Below are 23,420 nucleotides of genomic sequence, written 5' to 3' on the forward strand. Positions count from 1 at the left end.
AGTTATGTCACTGACCATGTCATGAGTGATGTAATATGTGACGTCATCAGCAGTGGATTGCACGCGCACGTTATAGAGAGTCCAACTAACTATAATGTGGGAATTTCAATGGTTTTATGCGAGTAAAATTTCCACCTAACTATAACTGGTGTGAAACCTATGGTTTTTTCAGTGAATATTTATATATATATATATATATATATATATATATATATATATATTATGTGTGTGTGTACCCTGGAAGGCACACCTTTTCCCAGAATGCATATATAATGCATTCTGGGAAAAGGCGTGCCTTCCAGGTTTTAAAGGGTTGGGCTCCTTTTTTAGGTTTCGCGTGTCGAAATCTGCGCAAGTAGCCTTTCGTGCAGGCGAAATCTAATGACTTACACTGTGTGGCTTTGTTCCGCCCTCTCTTTCCATTGGCTAGCTCCATAAATGGAGGCTAGCTATTGGAAGAGAGATCTGCTCGTCATTCTGCAAGCAGATTCGTGGGCATTCCGGCGATTTTTAGGCTTTTCGCTACGTCATGCGGCTGTTTGCGTGTACTTTTTTTTTTTATGTGGATGTTTTTACTCATTGCTAAAATCGTCCTGGTCCCGCATGGTTGTATCCCGCTGTCCGTCCCCCCTTCCGCTGTCCGTGTCTTTGTGTATCCCGCTGTCCGTCCCCCCTCCCGCAGTCCGTGTCTTTGTGTATCCCGCTGTCCGCCCCCCCCTTAAGCCCGTGTAAAGCATCCGTGTAAAGAACGTAAATCGAAGTTGTTACACGCATTGTTAAGACAGTGAGACCTGCTTGCGTGTTAAGCCCTGGTGAAGCCCGTCTTCCCGTTTCCAAGCAGCTCGCTAGCCCAGGGCTCCTTGAAGCAGCAGTCTGCCAAGTCCGGTGATATTTACTGTGGAGTGAGTATGTGTGGCTGTAGTATACGGACGAGCAATGGTAAGTGAAGCACACACACAACACACGGGAGGGCACCTGCGAATATTTCTTCATAGCTGTTGGCAGACTGAGACCCACGGTTTGCACAAGTGCGTTGTTTAATAGTCACATCTTAACTTGAACTAATATCAGACGGTGCCACCTCTGTGCCAGGCTGCGGTGAGTGGAAAGGGCAGTGCTGGGAGGCTGGCATTCCAGGCTGTCCACACGGAGCATGTCGAGGCTTGCAGGGCAGCTGCCCGCTGCAAAGCCCGGCACCTCTTGTAACGTGTGCTCTTGTGTAAGACCTTAGGTATTTTTGCAGTGTGTGTTCTAATTGGATTGATCAGGGCTCCGTGTCTCCGGGCATTTACACATTTACAGAGCTGTCTCCAGAAGGGAGTGGCGGGTGCTTTTCGCTGCATGACCTTCCCGTCGTGGTATGGCAGCGGCCTTGAGTTTATTTTCACTTTTAACAGGAAAACCACCCTTCTCTCACGTGATGGGTTTATTCTGCATAGATTCCCGTTCTCACCAGCACTTCTTTCCACGCGACGGGACCGCAGGTGTTTTGAGCAGGGCGTTTAGACCCTTCAGCCCCACTGGAGCCTGCCTGCATTTAGTCTCCCCGACGATCCTTCAGGAGGTACCGCTTATGGGGTCATCGCCGGCTTCCACAGTGTTTTTTTGTCTGCTCTTATGCTTTTGATTTTTGTTACTTTTGTGCATGTCATGAATGCCCCACTTTGTTCAGAATTTTTCTTGCTAGTCTGTCCCCACCAGAAATTAGACGCTTCTTTCTTGGTTGCTTAGTGATCTGCTGGGCTTTTTTCCCCCCTTTATATCTGAGGAAGAAACCTGCCGAGTCCGATGGACATGCTACCCTCCTAGGTAGGCCAGGGATGACCATGGTGCCTTCTTTTTTTCCTGTACTCAGATTGTGGCCTGTGGGAATTGGGCCTCTGATGTTGTGAGTTGTATGTCGGGTTGGGTCTTCCAGGCCCTGCAAGTTCCCCCAAGGGTGGGCATTCACTTCCAACTGAGATACTTTGTGCTGAATCTGCTGTGGTTCAAGATTCGAAAAGGATGGTTCCTCTGGCAATCTGGAGTAATTAGCCACGATTGGTTCATGTGGATGTTTGTCTGAACAGGATTTCCCCCATTCTGTGCGTGCACACCAGCTGCCTTTCCAAGGCTGACTGTATTGGAGAAGTTGGTGCCCGCTGTATTGCATTTAGCCATCTGAATTTGGGATGTGGACAGTCTTTATAGTTAACATTATGGTGCTAGTCAGTTGTCATTGAAGTTTCAGTTGTCCTCTGAAGGCTGTACCAGTTTGAACCATTTCACACAGCAGTTCAGGCAGTGGTGCTGTTACACACGGATGCTGGGAATGCCTTTGTGGTGCAGCTAGCTGTCAGGAATGTCTTGTGTCACAAGGAAAGTGTGTTTGCCCATTGATGACATAAAGAAGCGTTTTTCCCCAACTGGATGTTTCAAGATTAATGCACAAGCCTAGGTAGCAATCGTGCAATAGGTTTTTGTTAGAACTGGCTATTTCTGGTAGGCTAAGGCTGACGCCAAAGCCAGGCAGAAACCACCATTCTAGTCAGGGCAAGGAAGTCACACGCCAAGATAACCCCTGCTCACCCCCTTGGTAGCTTGGCCAAGCAGTAAGGCTAAACTCGGAGGCAATGTGTAAAGCATTTGCGCCAGCGCACAACAGCAACAACATACTAGGCACACCACAAAAGGAACTCCACACAAGGTTATTATAAAATAACTTTTGTATTGTAAAAACACATCTGATAGTATCGCACAAAATACATGGTGCCAACTGGCACGGGCAATATTCACAAGGGATTATGTACAGGACAGGGCCACATGGGCCACTGTCAGAATCAACACTTTAGGAAATAGAATAAGTATAGCACAAGATAACAGTTATAAATCACATCCAGTAACTACTGGGAACAGGTACCAGGACCTCACTAGGACCACCTGTACTAAAAAGAACAACCACCTAAAAATACATTTAGGGGTATAAACAGGAACACAGTACTCATGATGCATGAAACACATTCAGAGGAGTAGTAAAGAGAAACACATGATGCCTAAAACATTCAGAGGTGTAAGGACAACCACCTAAGCATCACACAGCGTTTAGCGGTCTAGGAAAGAACACAATACCCATGATGCATAAATACACATTCAGAGGAGTAGTAAAGAGAAACACATGATGCATAAACCTACACATTCAGCGGTGTTAAGAACCAAGCACATGATGCAATAAAATACATTCAGAGGTGCAGCACAAGAAGTCACATGATGCCTAAAACATTCAGAGGTGCAGCGCAGGGAAAAGGAAGACACATGATGCATAAAACATTCAGAGGTGCCAGAACAATACAATAGCGCAAAAACACACAGTTGGCAGTTACCATCCTAGACATAGCAGATAACCACATTGCGCACAACTTACATAAGCCACCACCTGTGGCAGTCCCTAGGCCAACTGGCCTTGTTGGGGCAAAGGTGCCCTGGGTCCAAATGTCAGGGCGCGCTGCCATGCAGCGCCAGTCTAAGCACAAGCCTAAACGTAGCAGGTGCCCACTACTTGCTGGGCACCTGAGAACCTCCCAAAACCTAAACGGTGCGGCTGCCCACTAATTTCTGGGCAGCTGGGATTCCAAACTGCGACAGGGTCCTCACTGACCCTTGGGCGCAAACTGCGCCCACTGCTGGAGCCACACAGGCTCTGGACACCACCCATGTCGCAAACGTTGGAGCCACACAGGCTCTAAAAACAAATATGGCCCCTCTGAGCCACACAGGCTATCTAAACAATGATGCCCCCACGTTGGAGCTCTCAGGCTCTGGCACAAAACATGCCATCAGGGAGCCTCTCGGGGCTCTAAACCAAGCATTTCGCAGGCAGGAGGGGGCGGGCACCGGCTATGTGCCCCGACGCCCCCTCTAACTAACATGGCCCCCGAAGCCTTCTCAGGGCTCTACACAAGCATGGCCCCCAAGCCCCTCACTGGGACTTCCGAAACAACTACGGGCCCTCGGTGGAGCCTCTCGGGGCTCTAGACTACGTTGGGGCGACCCGCTGCCAATCGGAGCCGCCCTGACTCTGTGCCTCTCAATCGGCACCAACAGCGGCCGCACAGAGCCCCCCCCAGCCCTTCTTGCTCACCGGGCTCTTGTGCGGGGCTCCTCCTCCACATGGGCGGCCAGAACGTCCTTTCACCAGCGTGGGGCTCCCCTCTCCTCACAGGAGCCTCACAAGGACGACACCGCACTGCCTCTTCCCCCGGGCCCCCTCCTGGGACCTGGGGCTTCACCGCACCAGCAGGGCTCTTCCCTTACAAGGGAGCCCTGCTGCCGCCGCCATCTTCACTCTTCCCCTCGGCCTCCTCACACACGGCAGCTCGGACTTGTGGCGGGGGTGGGCAGCGACAATGTGCCCCGTGCCCCCACCGCACTGCTCCACCGTCTCTCGGGGCTCCCTCCAGACCACGGGAGCCCCGCACCAGCCAGCACTTCTCCTCCGGGGCTCCACGCGTCCCCGGGCGGGGGCGGGGACTTCCGGCCGGCCGCGCCAGGATTGGCTGGCCGGCCAACCACTTCCGGGTTGCTGCGGGCAGCGCAGAGGTCCCGCTTAGGCAGGCAGGCGGGGAATCATTATCCGAGGGGTGGGCTCCCTCGAGATAAATAAATTTAAAAAATGAATACGCGGCGTGGGCAGCCACGGAAGGCCAAAACAGCGCTACCATGCGCTGAGGGGTAAAATCACAGCGCTCCCATTGCTACAAATGAAATAAAGCGCCCATAAGCGCTAGCAGCGAGATAAAGCGCCTCCCAAGCACCACAGGCGAAATAGAGCGCTCTCAAGCGCTGGAAGCAGGGCAAAGCGCTCCCAGGCGCTAGGGGGAATCAGGAAAAGTCCAGCAAGTCTCCCCCCTCAGCCCAGGCAAGGCAGAGGGGTCCCCCAGGAGTCCTCCAGGCATCCAGGGGCTGGGCAGCACCCGCCCCTGGTAGATTCAAGTTGAAAACAAGAACAAATTGGAAGGGGACACAGCCCCTTCTTATACAGGGAAACGTCTTTGAAGTTTTTGTGCAGGCAGTGTGAGAACCAGCTAGAACTGGTTATAGGGAAGTCCTGTCAGTATCAGGGACAGAGGTGACAGTCGCCCAGCGGGAGGTGGAGCCAGCATTGTGGTCAGGCAGGCACAGCCCTTCACTATCAGGTGCTATCTCCTCCCACTTCCCTGGCAGCAGATGCTGCCTTTCATCCACGGGCTGACTCAGACAACCTCCTGGGGCTCTCCAGCCCCTGTAATCCTCCAACCAGACAGTCAATCCACAAGCAGGCCCAGGCACTCCTGGACCAGGCTCACCAGCTAATCACACGCCAGACACAAATTACACAAATATGCCAACTTCTAAAAGTGGCACTTCTAGACAACACACAATCATGCCGCATATACCATTTCGCAGCATTCAGTCTCACGAGTTCTCTCATACCAAACTCGCCCCTGCACTCCCCACACATCAGGAACTACCATGGGCATACATATTCCCCATTCATTCCTATGGGAGGGCAGGTCACTCACCACACATACACAGAGAGCTCAAGCACTTTACACTGTACCACAGTGAAAAAGTGCGCAGAGGCCTAAAATCACCACCACCAGGTTCCAGAAACGGGCTAGGAAAAAGCAAAAGGTCTTGGGGTGAACCTGCCTAAAGGGCCGGGTCCAACACAACCCCCTTCCAGCCAAAACGCAGGGTAGACCAATCACTCCACTGATGGGCTTCCTTGCTTTGGGCGACAAAACACGGACACGGACCCGCACAGCAGGGACACCTTCCAGTTCTACGCCACTCTGAACCCACCTGGTTTCCTCCAAACAATAACTCTGACACAACTAGGATACCCCACTGGTACTCTCTAGCGGTCCACAGCCAGGACCAGGCCATAGGCCATCCAAATCACAGGTCCTAACCAATCCACAGAGTGGGGGGCAGTAACCCCTGGCACACAATAGCCATTCTCCACTCTTCCTCAGTGTAGCTACAACTACCACTGATCCAACAACCTAGGCTGACCAGAGGTCACGGGCAAGAATGCCCCACCCTACCTCTACTTCTGGGTTTCCGCACCCTCACAGAGAAGCACTCACCAGGACACAATTCTCCTACCAGATCAGGACCCCACTCCATCACTGGTCTACCACCTGGAAACTATTTCACTTCTGAGGTACAAAGCCCACAGCACAGTTCCTCTTCAAGCAGGTGGGGGGACACAGCACACAGCAAAGTCCCCTTTCCTCTACCTTCGTGGAAACAACAAACAGCAGGTGAGCCCCAGAACACACAGCAAGGGCAGCCCCCTCAGCCTCTTCAGCTGATCCACTTTGGCAGAGATTCCTCTTGACCTAGAAGTTTCCTAATCTCCCAACCTAAGATCTAAACCCTCAGGTTGCACCGGGGTCAGAAGTAAGGACACCGTCCCTCTGCACCCCCTTCCAGAGTTCTGCACCCTCCCACCTTGGAGCGGTACCCCCAGAAGCCAAAACCGGTCAGGACACTGAGTACAGATGCCCTTCTCTCCAGGTCAGGCTGAACCTGAACCTGGCCTCCCCCCTCCTCTGGGAACAACCTCCAGAGGCCCCAAAAAAATGGTCAAGCACTCTAGACGGTCAAATGCTCAGCGAGCCAGGACTTCTGCACCCTCCACTTAGGAGCGGTACTGCCCAACACTAGGACCGCCGGAGTTCTGGTTACAGACACTCCCCGTCCTCTAGACACAGGAAGATCCTCCTCAAATGACCTATGTACAGCTTAGGCCCCTGACCTGGCGCTCCCTTAGGGAACCCTCCAGGCCCTGAGATAGGGTTTCGGGCCAACGTGGGACACACCGCCCACACTCACTATGCCTCCACTGAGACAGGGCGTGAGCCCCTACACCCCTACCATACTACTGGGACCTAGCTGGGTTACACATGAACCTCTTCCCCTTCACAGGATCATCAGATACACAAGCCACTACTTTTAGGTTCACTTCCTAATGCCTCTGCAAGACATCTAGAACACCACCAGACACCCACCTTCTTTTCCAGTGCCTCTGCAGGTCCTCCTGCACACCACCAGAGGTACACCTCACGTGCAAGCTCCTTAAAAAAAAAAACTCACACCAACTCCTCCAGTTCAAGACACCACTCATCCACACACTCCCCCCTCCAGACTGGTGAGACAGTTCCTCACTGCCTCTGACTCTCAACCTGTACCCTTCTTACTGAGTACCAGGCACCATACTCTGGGAACTGGGAATGGGACTTCACGCACACTGGACACATTTAAGCTGCCACCACTGGATCCTACCATACTGGGGAATCCAGACACACACACTACACTCAGGGGATAACCACCCCCCTGAGCTAGTCATCTCTCCTCCACACTCCCTCTCTTCCATCTACCCACACAGGGACAGGAACAGGATTGGGCACTGGACCCAGCAAGGGATCCTAATATATGGGAACCTCCCCCTCTACTGGCGTCCCGCCCTGTCCATTTCTCTCATCTGCCACTAAACATAAAGCGCAGGAACACATTTGAAAATGACACTCGAGGAAAAACAAAAATCAAAAACAATAATCCCAAACATGTGACTATCTATAAACTGCAGAGTTTTGTAATGTAGCAAGCTGTCGCTGTGGCACTGCGCAAACACAAGTCCAAATCCGCTCCGCTGACCAACAATGTTAGAACTGGCTATTTCTGGTAGGCTAAGGCTGACCCCAAAGCCAGGCAGAAACCACCATTCTAGTCAGGGCAAGGAAGTCACACGCCAAGATAACCCCCTTGGTAGCTTGGCACAAGCAGTAAGGCTAAACTCGGAGGCAATGTGTAAAGCATTTGCGCCAGCGCACAACAGCAACAACATACTAGGCACACCACAAAAGGAACTCCACACAAGGTTATTATGAAATAACTTTTGTATTGTAAAAACACATCAGATAGTATCACACAAAATACATGGTGCCAACTGGCACGGGCAATATTCACAAGGGATTATGTACAGGACAGGGCCACTGTCAGAATCAACACTTTAGGAAATAGAATAAGTATAGCACAAGATAACAGTTATAAATCACATCCAGTAACTACTGGGAACAGGTACCAGGACCTCACTAGGACCACCTGTACTAAAAAGAACAACCACCTAAAAATACATTTAGGGGTATAAACAGGAACACATTACCCATGATGCATGAAACACATTCAGAGGAGTAGTAAAGAGAAACACATGATGCCTAAAACATTCAGAGGTGTAAGGACAACCACCTAAGTATCACGCAGCGTTTAGGGGTCTAGGAAAGAAGACATTACCCATGATGCATAAATAAACATTCAGAGGAGTAGTAAAGAGAAACACATGATGCATAAACCTACACATTCAGCGGTGTTAAGAACCAAGCACATGATGCAATAAAATACATTCAGAGGTGCAGCGCAAGAAGACACATGATGCCTAAAACATTCAGAGGTGCAGTGCAGGGAAAAGGAAGACACATGATGCATAAAACATTCAGAGGTGCCAGAACAATACAATAGCACAAAAACACACAGTTGGCAGTTACCATCGTAGACATAGCAGATAACCACATTGCGCACAACTTACATAAGCCACCACCTGTGGCAGTCCCTAGGCCAACTGGACTTGTTGGGGCAAAGATGCCCTGGGTCCAAATGTCAGGGCGCGCTGCCATGCAGCGCCAGTCTAAGCACAAGCCTAAACGTAGCAGGTGCCCACTACTTGCTGGGCACCTGAGAACCTCCCAAAACCTAAACGGTGCGGCTGCCCACTAATTTCTGGGCAGCTGGGATTCCAAACTGCGACAGGGTCCTCACTGACCCTTGGGCGCAAACTGCGCCCACTGCTGGAGCCACACAGGCTCTGGACACCACCCATGTCGCAAACGTTGGAGCCACACAGGCTCTAAAAACAAATATGGCCCCTCTGAGCCACACAGGCTCTCTAAACAATGATGCCCCCACGTTGGAGCTCTCAGGCTCTGGCACAAATCATGCCATCAGGGAGCCTTCTCGGGGCTCTAAACAAAGCATTTCGCAGGCAGGAGGGGGTGGGCACCGGCAATGTGCCCCGACGCCCCCTCTAACTAACATGGCCCCCGAAGCCTTCTCGGGGCTCTACACAAGCATGGCCCCCAAGCCCCTCACGGGGACTTCCGAAACAACTACGGGCCCTCGGTGGAGCCTCTCGGGGCTCTAGACTATGTTGGGGCGACCCGCTGCCAATTGGGGCCGCCCTGACTCTGTGCCTCTCAATCGGCACCAACAGCGGCTGCCCAGAGCCCCCCCCCAGCCCTTCTTGCTCACTGGGCTCTTGTGCGGGGCTCCTCCTCCACACGGGCGGCCAGAACGTCCTTTCACCAGCGCGGGGCTCCCCTCTCCTCACAGGAGCCTCGCAAGGACAACGCCGCACTGCCTCTTCCCCCGGGCCCCCTCCTGGGATCCGGGGCTTCACCGCACCGGCAGGGCTCTTCCCTTACATGGGAGCCCTGCTGCCGCCACCATCTTCACTCTTCCCCTCGGCCTCCTCACACACGGCAGGTCGGACTTGTGGCGGGGGCGGGCACCGACAATGTGCCCCGCGCCCCCACCGCACTGCTCCACCGTCTCTCGGGGCTCCCTCCAGACCACGGGAGCCCCGCACCAGCCAGCACTTCTCCTCCGGGGCTCCACGTGTCCCCGGGCGGGGGCGGGAACACTTCCGGGTCGCTGCGGGCAGCGCAGCGGCCCCGCTTAGGCAGGCAGGCGGGGAATCATTATCCGAGGGGTGGGCTCCCTCGAGATAAATACATTTAAAAAATGAATATGCGGCGTGGGCAGCCGCGGACGGCCAAAACAGCGCTACCACGCGCTGAGGGGTAAAATCACAGCGCTCCCAGCGCTACAAATGAAATAAAGCGCTCATAAGCGCTAGCAGTGAGATAAAGCGCCTCCCAAGCGCCACAGGCAAAATAGAGCGCTCTCAAGCGCTGGAAGCAGGGCAAAGCGCTCCCAGGCGCTAGGGGGAATCAGGAAAAGTCCAGCAAAGTCCCCCCCCCTCAGCCCAGGTAAGGCAGAGGGGTCCCCCAGGAGTCCTCCAGGCATCCAGGGGCTGGGCAGCGCCCGCCCCTGGTAGATTCAAGTTGAAAACAAGAACAAATTGGAAGGGGACACAGACCCTTCTTATACAGGGAAAAGTCTTTGAAGTCTTTGTGCAGGCAGTGTGAGAATCAGCTAGAACTGGTTATAGGGAAGTCCTGTCAGTATCAGGGACAGAGGTGACAGTCGCCCAGCGGGAGGTGGAGCCAGCATTGTGGTCAGGCAGGCACAGCCCTTCACTATCAGGTGCTATCTCCTCCCACTTTCCTGGCAGCAGATGCTGCCTTTCATCCACGGGCTGACTCAGACAACCTCCTGGGGCTCTCCTCTCCAGCCCCTGTCATCCTCCAACCAGACAGTCAATCCACAAGCAGGCCCAGGCACTCCTGGACCAGGCTCACCAGCCAATCACACGCCAGACACAAATTACACAAATATGCCAACTTCTAAAAGTGGCACTTCTAGACTAGACACAATCATGCCGCATATACCTTTTTGCAGGATTCAGTCTCACGAGTTCTCTCATACCAAACTCGCCCCTGCACTCCCCACACATCAGGAACTACCATGGGCATACATATTCCCCATTCATTCCTATGGGAGGGCAGGTCACTCACCACACATACACAGAGAGCTCAAGCACTTTACACTCTGTACCAAAGTGAAAAAGTGCACAGAGGCCTAAAATCACCACCACCAGGTTCCAGAAACAGGCTAGGAAAAAGCAAAAAGTCTCGGGGTGAACCTGCCCAAAGGGCCGGGTCCAACAGTTTTCTGTTAAGAGATTAAGCTAATGGCAATGTAAATGACAATGCTATTTATTTATCTGTTTTCAAAACCAACACATTAATACAAATTTTGTCATTTACAATTCCAATAGCTCTAACTTTTCCAAAGGCGAAACCATTGCATTGTAAATGCTTGTTTGAAAATGGGAACAACAAACGAAGAAGTCCAGGAACAGGGAATTGAAGAATAGTTCAGACTGGTCTATGCATTTGTCAGCAGTGGCGCCCACAGATTTACATTACATTTGATGGTGTCAATAGGGACAGCTTCGGTCCCGGGTGCTTTACCTCCTGCACCTTCTTGAATGCCAATCTCAACTTCCGGCAAAGAGATAAACAAACTTGAGTGGGACTCCCTCTAGCCAAAGCCACGAGAGAGTAGGAATATCCTCTCTATATATGTCTGCAAAGTGTAACAGACTGATGTTCCTCCCTGGGCAAAGGAGAGCCCACTAATCCCAGCAGTCCAAAATATTTTATTGTCTCAGGAGTTGGCTGTAACAGTTAATAAAGACCACTGCTGTTTAATGAGATCAGCCCTTCTCTTGGTTGTGACTGCTTTATAATCCTGCTGTAAAGCAGTCACTAATGTACAATCTTGGGGCTCTGTGTTTAAGGCGCTCTTAACCGACAATTAACAAGTGCGCATTCACGATCAAACCAGCGAGGACACCGGGGAGCCGATTTAACAGGTAGTAGGAAAGATAATCTATTTTTTTCACAAAGGGACGTGAAGGAAGAAACTATTGTTTCGCCATTGGTATCTTCAAAAAGGCAACCCATTACTAATTTTGGGGGGGTTGGGCAGCTTTCATAGCCACTGTAAATTATCTGAAGTTGATGTTAAATTAATAAGAACTGGGATTTCCACTTGAGTCGTTCTAAGGGGTGCTGAAAAAGTTATTAACATATATTAACAACATTGCATTAGATAGTCAACTGCACCTTCGAGCAAACCGCACTACTTCCTTGCCACCCAGCTGGCATAGCAAGCCAGTGCTAAGGGCACACCCCACTCTTAATACACTCCCTCCCTGAACTAACAGATGTGACCATCTATGGCCTTCAAGTGCACAGTAAAGTGCCAAAGACATCTAATTGTCAAGGAGATGGAAACACAACATCTAACCCACGTCTTATAAATGCCAGTGCCTTAATACCAAATTGGACAAAGTCACAATGGCACTAAAGGCCGCTAGTTGGTAAAGTAATGCCAGTCAACAGTGCACACTCCCCTCCCTCATAAACCCTAAGAGAACTAGTGTAAAATGTTAGCTAGAACATCTGCCAGCCCAGGGTACATGACACAGCATGCAAACCACATATGTAGCAGAGGAAGGCTTCCTATCTGCACAACCCTCCATAACTAGCTGGGCAGCGGCCAGCTCTACACCCTCTAGAAATCAGCCGCGCGGCAACGTCCTAGGACCATTGACTCTGACACATTTGCCAGTCTCCAGTTTTAGTCAGAGTTGTTTTTTCGTTGAAACCATACTCCTAAACATCACTGATCAGATGCTTCGTTGCAATGACCAGATCCAACCATACATTGCCATCATTACATCATTGAATGATAAACCACAAACCTAAGGACTGTGGGGAAGGGCACCCCAAAACTGCAGAGAGTGATATTAGTCCATACAAATGACAGAACCCCACAAAACAAATGCTGAAGAGCTCGTATGCCTTTCCTACCTGCATAATGCATACAACAAACTTGATGCACAATTTGGTCCTTCAAATTTCAGGCCCCTGCTAATATGTCATTCGAGATGAGATTTGTGTATTAGACGAAATGAAGAACACCCTCGGTGCATAGTGTTCACGTTTCAAGTAATCGAAATAAATAAATCGGACATTGTGTACACGGTATCTTTTTTTTTCTTCAAATTGAGTTGCCAGCTCTACAGCAGGCACATACACTCACTAAGGGCCAGATGTAGGTAATTCCGATTTACCAACTCTTAAATACCGACTCATACCGAATCGGTATTTAAGAGTCGGTAAATTGGAAGTAGGCAGATGTAGGAAAAAAAAATTCAGATTCTGTAAGAGTCGGTATTTACCGATTCTGTAAATACCGAATCTGTATTTCCCATTGATTCCTATGGGCCTTGAAGCCCATAGGAATCAATGTGAAATACAGATTCGGTATTTACAGAATCGGTAAATTCCGAATCCTGGCAGGGGAGAACGGGGTGTCACTTTGACACCCTGTAGCACCCCAAATGCAGGCTTGTGTGCCATGTGGCACGCATACATGCCCTAAGGGCATGTCTGTGTGTCACATGGCATAGGTGTACATGCACAGATGTGCATGTACACTGGAATTCGGTATTTTACCACCCAATAGGATTGGGTGGTAAAATAAGAAATCCTAAGGGCCTGTGGCACTGCAAACTGTGCCACCTACATATGGATTTACAGAATCGGTATATTTACCGATTCGGTAAAATACCGAAGTGGTAAATTTACTGAATCGGTAAATATATCGATTCTGTAAATTCTGACCCACCTACATCTCAAAAGCCAAATACCGGTCGGTAACGGCCGAAATCGGCCTGTAACCGACCGGTATTTGGCTACCTACATCTGGCCCATAGTGTTTTAACTAGCTGCATTATAAATTAATTGTGACCTTCCCTGGTTATTTTATTCCCCGTCTTGAAAGCTGCATGTGTAATTGACACCCACAAAAGGTATGATCTGCTACGAGGTGACAAGGCTTTGTGTATGCAGGACATTTGACTGACTGCTGGCCATCGGAACAACTTAGGGCACCATAGCTCCTAGCCAGGAAAAACATTGTGATAGGGAGAATATGAATGACCTCACACCAAGGGGAAAAAGCTCCCTTGTTGTGGGGGTCAATTCTTTTTTGTTTATTAAAAACAAACTCCCACTTTTAAGATGGTTGTTCCTCTGAAAGTACTGAGATCACTGCTGGGCCAGAAGTGATGTCAGCACTATCAGCTAGATTCATCATTGTCCCGTTTTGCGAGTCCTTAATAGCGATCATTAAGGAATCGCTATTAAGGACTTGCAAAACGGGATTCATGTAGGAATCGCTAAATAAATTGCGATTCCTAACATTCCTTATTTGCGATTAGCAATTTGCTAATCGCAAATAAGGATGCGATTTCAAGGGTGCCAGGGGTGTCCAAAGGACACCCTGTAGCACCCCTGAAATGTAATCTACATTGGTGTTGCGCACACACATGTCCAAAGGACATGTGTGTGTGTGTGTGTAACATGCAACTTAGAAAAATGCATTTAAATGCATTTTTCTAAGTTTTCGCTATTTACCACGAGGTTTGACCTCGCGGTAAATAGCGGCCCAAAATTGCGATTTCGCAATTTTAAAATGGTTCATGAATTGCATTTAAGGAATCTCAAATAGAGATTCCTTAAATGCAATTCCTCGCAAATGTGCGAATTCTTTATTAGCGAATTTTGCATTTGGGATGATGAATCCCAAATGCAAAAATTGCACTCGCAAAGGGCCAGATTCTCAGAGTCTGGCCCTTTGCGAGCGCAATTAAGCTTGATGAATCTGGCCGTATGTCAGCGTGGTAAACGTAATGATCTCCTTCACTAGGACTGATGGACAGCCACCTGCCAGGCTCTTAATTTAGGCACTTCGTATTGTGACATTTACATGGCACTTCATATCTCATTGTGGGGTGCCAAGGCGCTTTTTCAGATGAGTGGCATACTATGCCTTGGGAGTGCCTGGCTAGAAGAGTGCTGTATTTGTTGTCATCCTAAGTGGTAAGCATTTTGGTGTCCTGCATGAGTGACTGGAGAGGTGCTGTTGTGTTGGGGTGCTGCACCTAGCAGTATGGAGGAGGAGGAAGTGTGAGAGAGGCGCACAAACTATTTTGTAATGAGCTGGAGGAGTATAATTCACTCTGCAGCCCCCATGTTGCCTTTCATGATTTCTATTGTACTAGAGGCAATGATTTACCTGGGTGGTCTGTAGCTTGTCATTGGCCCTGGAAGAAAAAAGTGAATACACTGGATTTTGACTTGTTAGTTTTTAATTCTCTTTAGCTGTATTGCTTATTTTCAGTGTGCGGTATGGCAACACAAGGCCTCTTCGAGAGCTGTGGCTGTTTGGAGCTTAGAGAGGAAAGACACGAATAGAGTAATCAAAAAATAACGCCTGTCCAGTGGAGACTGTCTGTGAAATAAGATGCGGAGTTCTATATTATTTACTGGTTGTGCTGATTAATTTAAGGTATTTTCAGAACGTGCATGAAGGCATTTTTAGCCCATGAATTATTTTAAAGTTAGAAGAAGTGCCAATACCCAACACTTTAAAAGCAAGTTGGGATGTTGTCCATTTTACTTTTAACTTCCCATTATTTGGATTTTATCTTTTTTTGCCTTCCTTGCAGAGTTTTTTTTTTTTGCCTTATTGGCTATTTAGCTTAACCCTTAAACCCCCTTCCCCCTACCCCAAATCCATTTGCTCAAAGCATAGTCTTCTGTCCCCTCTGTCTAGGCGTTGACTGTCCCTGGGCTGCAGGAATGGGACAGGTGTTTGTTTGCTGTGTGGGTGACTCCTGCCTGAAGTGCAGCCTCCTTTGAACATTATCTGTTTGTTCAGTACACTGACCATGAACACATGTTTGAGATCCACTCTACACCATTGTGTGTAATCCTCGGTGCTGGTGCTGAAGTGGGTAATGTGTTACTTGGGCTGGGGTAATTTCAGACGAACACAGAGGTTACTCGACAAGCGGCTGCCCTCTAAAAGATCAATGGGCATACGACTGACTCTGTTGTATCCCGCCACCCTTTTGGATGTCAATCCTTTTCTGGCAAATGTCCCTATTTCTACAGGTCAGCGTTTTACCAAAAATTAACATAACTTAGAAGTGACACTACCCCAGACACTAGACACAGACCCCAACAAAAACTCTGAAGATGGAGTGAGTGTGTTCTTATTTTGCTATAGACTTTACGCGGGGTGTCCAATGAAAATGCTGCTCTAGAGGAGCCAGAGCGATGGCACATTTACTGGATTTCCATTGACCAGATTATTCCATTTAGGATAGGTTAAATGTCAGCTTTGCTCTTGAAGACATCCTGAAAATATCAATGTAACTTATGGAAGAGGGTATTTTATGCCTTATAACGCAGGGTACCGCTATTACCCTGTTCTTTAAAAAAAAAAAAATCCACGGGTTTCTTGCTCCATGTGAATGAGTATGTAATGCACAATCTGTACTTCACTTTGAGTATACAAATATACAGCTAATAATTTGTTGGAACAACATACTATACTCAGTGTAATGTAAGTCACATTCAAAGATCAGCATAGTTCATCTAATGTTTTGACCGGGAAAGAGAGTCTTCCTTTTATGAAATTCAGCATAGCCATTGAAAAAGAATAAAATGCTGCCATAGTTTTCTCCTTTCTACCAATGATGGTGCATTTCAGGAAAGCCAGTTCTCTTTTTCACTGAGCAGCTAAATCATTTTCTTGTTACAGTTGAGTACTGATGTCACGTCTGAACTTGAATATGAAAGTATTTTTTTTTATACCTGGATTGCAGACTCCCATGTAATCTACTCAAAATAAGTGTGTCCCAAGCTGCAAATTAGCTTCCACCTTTGCAGACAATCCTAAAGAAAGACGTAAGGCTTTGGACTCCTGTTGTGGGCGACTAGATTCCTTTATCCTACTGTCTTTTCCCTCCCACACAGTTATTTCACTCGTAAATATTTTGTACAAGCAGGCTAACTGTTGGGAGGATAATCGGCCATGACCTACAGGTGTAATGTTGAACAGCGTCAGAGGAATGCACATGCTTTTTGGTTATCACCTGAAACCGTGTGCATGCGCTGTCGCTTGCGATGAAATTTTAAACAAAAAAAAAACTTTAAGAAGGCGCTGTTAGCCTGGGAATTTCTCACCATTGGACGGTTCATTGTCGCTCTTGTTTTCTTTCTCTTCATTGGTGAGTGTGTCGTTGCCCAGGTTGGCTGCACGTCGCCCCTGTGTTTTCATTTTCTTCCCTGGAGCATGGATCAAGTACTGATTGATTTCTTGAGTAGTGTTCTTCCGCACTGCTGCCCTTGAATTGTGGCCCTTTTAAAAATATATATTTTTAGTATTTTAGTTTGAGTGTGTATTCTTTGTTTGTATGCTCCTTTGTTCACGCTGCTATGCCACTCTGTCTTTTTTTCAGCTGCTTTTATGCCATTTCATCTAGGATCCACCGCTCCCTTCACGCGTTGTTTGCTTTCCAGACTTTTCAGAACTTATCATTCAATTAAGCCGCTTTTCTCTGGCCAGTCATACAACAGACCATGCTTTTTACATTTGAAAAAAGTTACATGTTGCAGAATTCACTAAGGGTGCGTTTGTTTAGGCCCTACGACTCATCCTTGTTGTCACATTCTGTGTAATGCTGCCTTCCTTTCCTATTTTGGAAACCCAACGTAAGTTTCATGATTTGTAAATTGTACCAACCAGTGATATTGGCGCTTGCCTAAATGCATCTGTATGCATACTGTTAGCTGGCAATAGGTTTACATCTCAATAACACACCAAACCATACTCATACCGTTCCATACTAAACAATAACAGATCATAACATACTATATTATACAATAACAAACCATACTATACAATAACATACCATACATTATAATGGCAGTCTATATTATATCATACCATATTATATCATAAAAGGCCATACCATACCCTTCTGTACAATGACAGGCTATACAATATCATGCTATTCAATCAAGTCACCCTTGTCTCTTTTTTACATCTGGCCACCTCTGAACCCACAATTCACCCTCACCTCCCTTTATCTGTACAAACCCCTGAGCACAAAAGTCACCCTTGCCTCCCTTTCCATCTACCCACGACATAACCCTTATCTCACTTTACCTCTACTCGCCCTAAAACCCTTGTCACCCTCACCTCTTCTCTATTTGCCTGTGAGCTCTCAAGTCACCCTCCTCTCCCTTTACCTCTACCCCACCCTGAGCCCCCAAGTCACCCTCACCTCTGCCCCACCCTCAAGTTATCCTCATCTCCCTTTACCCACCACTGAACCCTCAATTCACATTCACCTACTTTTCCCTCTATTCACCACCGAACCCTCAAGTTACCTCCCCTGCATTTATCTATACCCACCCCTCAGTCCTCAAGTCACCCTCATCTCCCTTTACCTTTACCTACCCATGAACCCTCAAGTCACCATCACCTCCCTTCTTCCACTCCAGAACCTTCAAGTCCCCCTCAGCTTCCTTTGCCTCTACCCACCCCTAAACACTAAACATCACTTGTATTAACTTACAAAGTATGTTATTTAAAAATAAAACACCTGCATGGTACTTACTTGTTTGGTAAAGGCTGTTCCCACGTAGGCATGACACAATGTTTTGGGAGCAGTGTTGGTTGTTTTATTTCCTTCAGTATGTTTGACCGATACATCTCCGCTTTGACAGTTTGTCCCCACCATCCCACGCCCTATACTTTAGGCCTCACCTGGGAGATCACATACTCTGTCGCTTTCAAGACTATTCATTTAAGGTTATTAGAGCCCAACCATTGGTTAGCTTCCTAATCACTCTGATTTCCTTGTGTCAGCAAATGCCGCCTGTACTTCTTCGTATCTTTGTCCCTACCGTGAAGCATGGCTCAAGCACTGCTTCCTCTGTGCAGTGTCCTTACACTGCTACCCTTTTTTAAAGGTACTTTTTTTTACCTTTTACTTTCATGCCCTTCCTACACACATTGTTGCTTGCCAATTCCCCTGCCATCCTCCTGCGTTGTTGCTTGTCTGGTCCACCCCATCCCCATTGTTTCTTGCTCCCTCCAGACACCACCATCTCCCTCTTCGTTGCTGTCCTCCTCCTGTTTTGCCTGGGGAAAAAATACCCAAAGATAACACCAACCGGTGTCAAGATGCTACAAAGATGCAATCCGCACTCCACTCCCTATTCTGCATGGCCTTTTTGGTGCTGTCTTCATGCCTGGCGAAAATGGTGAACTTCAGCTCGGACATACGATAATTTAGCACTTTTTTGAACCTCGCATACTAAGAAAACTGATCACTGACCCTCACTGTCAGCACTGGCTGCATTATAGTACTTTTTTCTAACTTTCAACCATGCTGGCTAGCATCCACTATGTTGTACAACATGGCTAAAATAAATGGACAAAAAACGAATGGTTCTCCAATAGGAGAGATCTATTGGCTTTGTCTGTCTGTGCTTGTTCAACTATATAAATAATTAATCCAGATCAGAGCAACATTCGTTCATTGCTTCATACTCTCCTGCAGGCCAACCTCATCTGTCTCATGCTTTACTGAGAGATGGAACACATTCTGTGATGGTTACCCTGAGAGCAAAGTCTTCCTGAATATTATAAATAACATACACAAGTGGCTACATGTCCTGACTAATTTGCAAGAAAAAATCCCAAAAGAAGAAAATGGTGTTTTATTTCTGTAAGTGGGCATGCAGGATCTGTGTGTGCACATTATAAATTAAAACCAGCATCTACACTGGGTGTAAATCCTGCACCATAAATGTGTGATTTATTTATATACCCGCACACTGTTTTTGTATGTCTGTGCTCAGCCGTTTTGCTATCCAGTAGGAACAAATTGTTGATTATATGAGTATAAAATATGATTCCATAACCAAGATCTTGAACTCATGCTGTTGAAACCCTTGAAGCATGACCACAGCAAAATAATGTTGTTCTAATCACGTTTGTCGAGGAATCTCTGGTTGAAGCTCTTCCAACAGCACTTCTAGGGTTTTGTTTGTACATTTCTGTACCAATGCTGGAAAAGTGATATTTGGATACTGAAATTCACATCTGTTCCTAGCTGGTTGCCTGTTTTTAAAATCACAATATGGTGTCTATCTTTCATTTACTTTTGTTTGCTTGCATTCTTTTAATTACTGCACAAAAAACACTATGTGCTCCCTCCCTGTGAGTCCTTCCTTTTACAGGTCACATTTTTAGGTCTTGCCTACAGAGCTATGTGCTGCCAGACGTATTGTTTACAATTCTGTGGGCTTACAACCTGCCCACAGCATACCATTAGTTGTTTTCACTGTCGCACTCGTTTGCAATCTTTTGATTGTTTAGTTCCGTAGACTTCCCTTACTTTCTTGTGTTTGCTCCTCCCTGGAGCATGGACCATTTATGTGTTATTTCTCGTCTTTGATCTTCCTTTTCGTATTTTTAAATTGCACTATTTATTTTTATTTTAGAAGTGTTCCTGTAGTATTCCTGGACGTGCAGTGTACTTTTCTACTTTTAACATGGGCATACAGCTTCTTATTTATGTTTCTTTCACCCTATCTACTTTCCCTGTTGACACTTTAGTTTCTTACATCCACAACTGTACCTCTCTACGCCACTCTACTCTACGCCATTCTGCGCCACTGTACACCACTCCACTCTACACCATTCTACTCTATGCCCCTCCACTCTTGTCACTTCAGTTTTTTCCAACGTGGTATTGTTGGAGTAGCTGTCTGACCATCATCAATAAAAAAGAAAAAAAAGTTGGCTAAATGCAAAAATATTTTTGGGGCTTAAAGTACACACTGCCACAGTAGTTCAAGGCACTCAAGGTAACTACTTTCTGTGGATGTGCTCCTTGTGACCGGGCAGAATGCAGTTACTCACAGTGAAGTTAGCAATGGATGACATGGGTGGATTTATGGTCATGTGTTATATGCTGTAATAGGTGGAAGAAGAATGTAAATGACACCATAACAAACCAATTGATGAAGAGGGCTGGCGGCAAGCCCCTAGAAGTAAGAATGCAATGTAGTAAAATCAGAAGATCTTGGCTAATAGCAGACCTAAAAACAGAACGACGAGCATTAGAATGATGGAGCACAAGGTTTATAGCATCCATTATTGCTGCTGAACCTCTTCATTGTCATCAATGGAGCTCTCAACATTCAACTGCTCTAAAATCTTGTGTTGACTGCTGAGTCCGGCATGTTGCTTCAGGTTCATCACTGGTGAGAAAGCAAGAGTTCTAAATTTTCTAGGATTAACAGGTGTCAATGCAGTTGTTTCAACTTTATTTGAATAGTTATGTGTGCAAATCGATGGGCGTCAAAATAAATCCTCCTATTTTTCTCTCAGGTGTAGCTGATGACTTGGCTGTCTCCGGTGTCCCGATCCTCCCCTCTGTGTGCCAGAATGGGGCAGCACCCTCTGTCTGCTGCGGAAATCCATGGGACAGAAGCTCGGTCATCACACTGATAACGCTAGACGCAGACAACAAAGAGAGCTTCAGTTACAGCACCAGAGCCATAGATATCAGTCTGAATGACTCTTTGCATCATAGAGCTCTGGTCACACCTCTCAAAGACACCCTGAACAATTTCCACTTCCCATCTTCACCAAACACAATTAAAAGGCCAGAGCTAGAGCAATGTAATGAGGTATCCAACAGACTCCCCGGCGTGCAGAATACCTCTGCCTTGGAGGTACCGGCAAGGTTTGACTGCTTTGACTGCCATAGGTCCTACCACACTTTCTCTGGCCTTGCCAAGCACAGACAGCTTCACTGTGAGCTTTCGTCCAGGAAGAACTTCAATTGCAAGTACTGCGAGAAGGAATACGTGAGCTTGGGTGCCCTCAAGATGCACATCCGCACTCACACTCTACCTTGCGTCTGTAGGATTTGCAGCAAGGCCTTCTCCCGCCCCTGGCTGCTACAGGGGCACATCCGAACACACACAGGTAAGGCGGAATTGACATTTACCAGGCAGATATGAAATCCTGTGCTCCATGATTCAGTACTAGAATAGTTCTTACTATTTCTTACTGTGCTGCCAGAAGGGGCATTTCACATTGGTCTTCGCAATCTTATGCCGTAGTGCTGCTTGATGGTGGGTTGCGGGACAGATTACAGTACCCCAGGGCAAAACCTTTTGAGTTAACCAATCAAAAATTAGCGATGAAGTAAATTTTCCTCTAAAAACAGCCAGTCAAGTATCTCGTCCTGAAACCATTTGTGTTTGTAAGTGGAAGGATAACCTTCGCCGTGAAACCGGTCTGAGCTTGCAGGAGATTCTTACAGAGTATTAACTGACCGCTTGGATCCCCTGAGTCACTTTTCCTAGCTATGATCTGGCTAATGGTCAGCCTCTCCTTCTTGGTTCAAAAATGGTTTCCTCCGCCACGCGTGTACTTACTAGGGCCTTTCTCTCTTATGAGAGAGTATCACAATTTCTTCCCTACCACCTCCTTGTTAAAAAGCACTGTGTTAGTTAACTCTTCAGAGATTTCCAGTTGTTTGCCTTTACCATGTGCAAAATTGTCCGTCTATTGAACCCTTGTTGCACGACAAGTCCTCACCTCCCAGTTGGCCAAAATAATAGCGGGTCATGATCTACCTTCTTTTATCAATCTTTACCTGTCCCTATCACTTATCTCAAAATGAATCCACCCCCCTAATTCATGTAATAAGAATACAGATAGCAAAACCAGCTGTAACTGTTCACCTATTGTGCCAATTTATTGATCTCCACCACCTGATATGAGGAATCGAACCCCATTCTGTACCTTCTTGAAGCACCGAAATGGCAACATTGGTGCATCAAAATATTCGGTTTTTCTGCTCCCTTCTTCTTTGGTATTTACAACTCTCTATGTTCTGTGTGAAGGGTCGCTGTACACATGATTTAAGTGAAGTACTCTACACAGAGGTCATGTGGAAAAGCAGATCTATCTCTGACCCACGTGTTTTTTATGTCACTCATTGTAGAATTAGAATTTTGCTGGAGTTTTTTTATTGGTCCTTCCCTTGTTGACCGTTTTCTGCAACCCGCAACCAATCCGATATTTTGCCAATGATGTCATGCAGGCCGCGACCTTCCAGCCTTTGATTGATCAAATGTTAAAGTTGTATGTTTTTGAAAGTGTGTATGAAACCAGGTTACACATCACTGTCCCAAGCAAGCAACGGTGTAGGAAAGCATGTTCTTACCATCGCCGTAAAGGCACACTTAAATGGGAAACATCGTTTACAACGCAACTTTTACCACACAGTGCCTTTACGACGCAACTTTTACAACGCAAACCATTACAACGCATTGCGCTGGGGGGCGCTCTAGGATAGGGAATAGGTACAATTTACTATCCAACACCTTCCCTACTATCCACGGGGACTGGAGTTGGAATAGTAAATTAAACTATTCACTATCCAGCGCCCCAAAGCACTATGCGTTGTAAAGCCATGCGTTGTAAAAACCTCGTTGTAAAGGCATGCGTGGTAAAAGCATGCGTTGTAACGTCATACATCCACTTAAACTCGCTCAACCCAGCCCCTCACAGTTGTCAAAGCCTAATGCAGTCAATGAAAATGACGTGAAAGAAGTCCGGCATACAACTCAGAATTTGGGTGAGCACGTTTTGCAGTAACTGGAATTTCCATGAGCCCCAGACCCAGCACTGCCCATATGAATGTATTGTTTTCCTACTTCCTTTATATTGAAGCCCTAAAGAGAAATTAGCTCCTG

At 47.3% G+C, this 23,420-nt stretch overlaps 1 protein-coding gene across 1 annotated transcript in view; it reads left to right on the forward strand.

Moving 5' to 3' along the window:
• The window catches only part of SNAI3 (snail family transcriptional repressor 3), a 78,675-nt gene that overhangs the window by 16,081 nt on the left and 39,174 nt on the right, over nucleotides 1-23,420 (forward strand). Inside the window, exon 2 of the mRNA XM_086946538.1 lies at nucleotides 21,037-21,639. Within this exon, the coding sequence (XP_086802664.1) occupies nucleotides 21,037-21,639 (603 nt within the window). The remainder of the gene's footprint in view (nucleotides 1-21,036; nucleotides 21,640-23,420) is intronic.

The sequence above is a fragment of the Lissotriton vulgaris genome, chromosome 12 (genome assembly GCF_964263255.1).
Source record: "Lissotriton vulgaris chromosome 12, aLisVul1.2, whole genome shotgun sequence".
Taxonomy (NCBI): Eukaryota; Metazoa; Chordata; class Amphibia; order Caudata; family Salamandridae; genus Lissotriton; species Lissotriton vulgaris.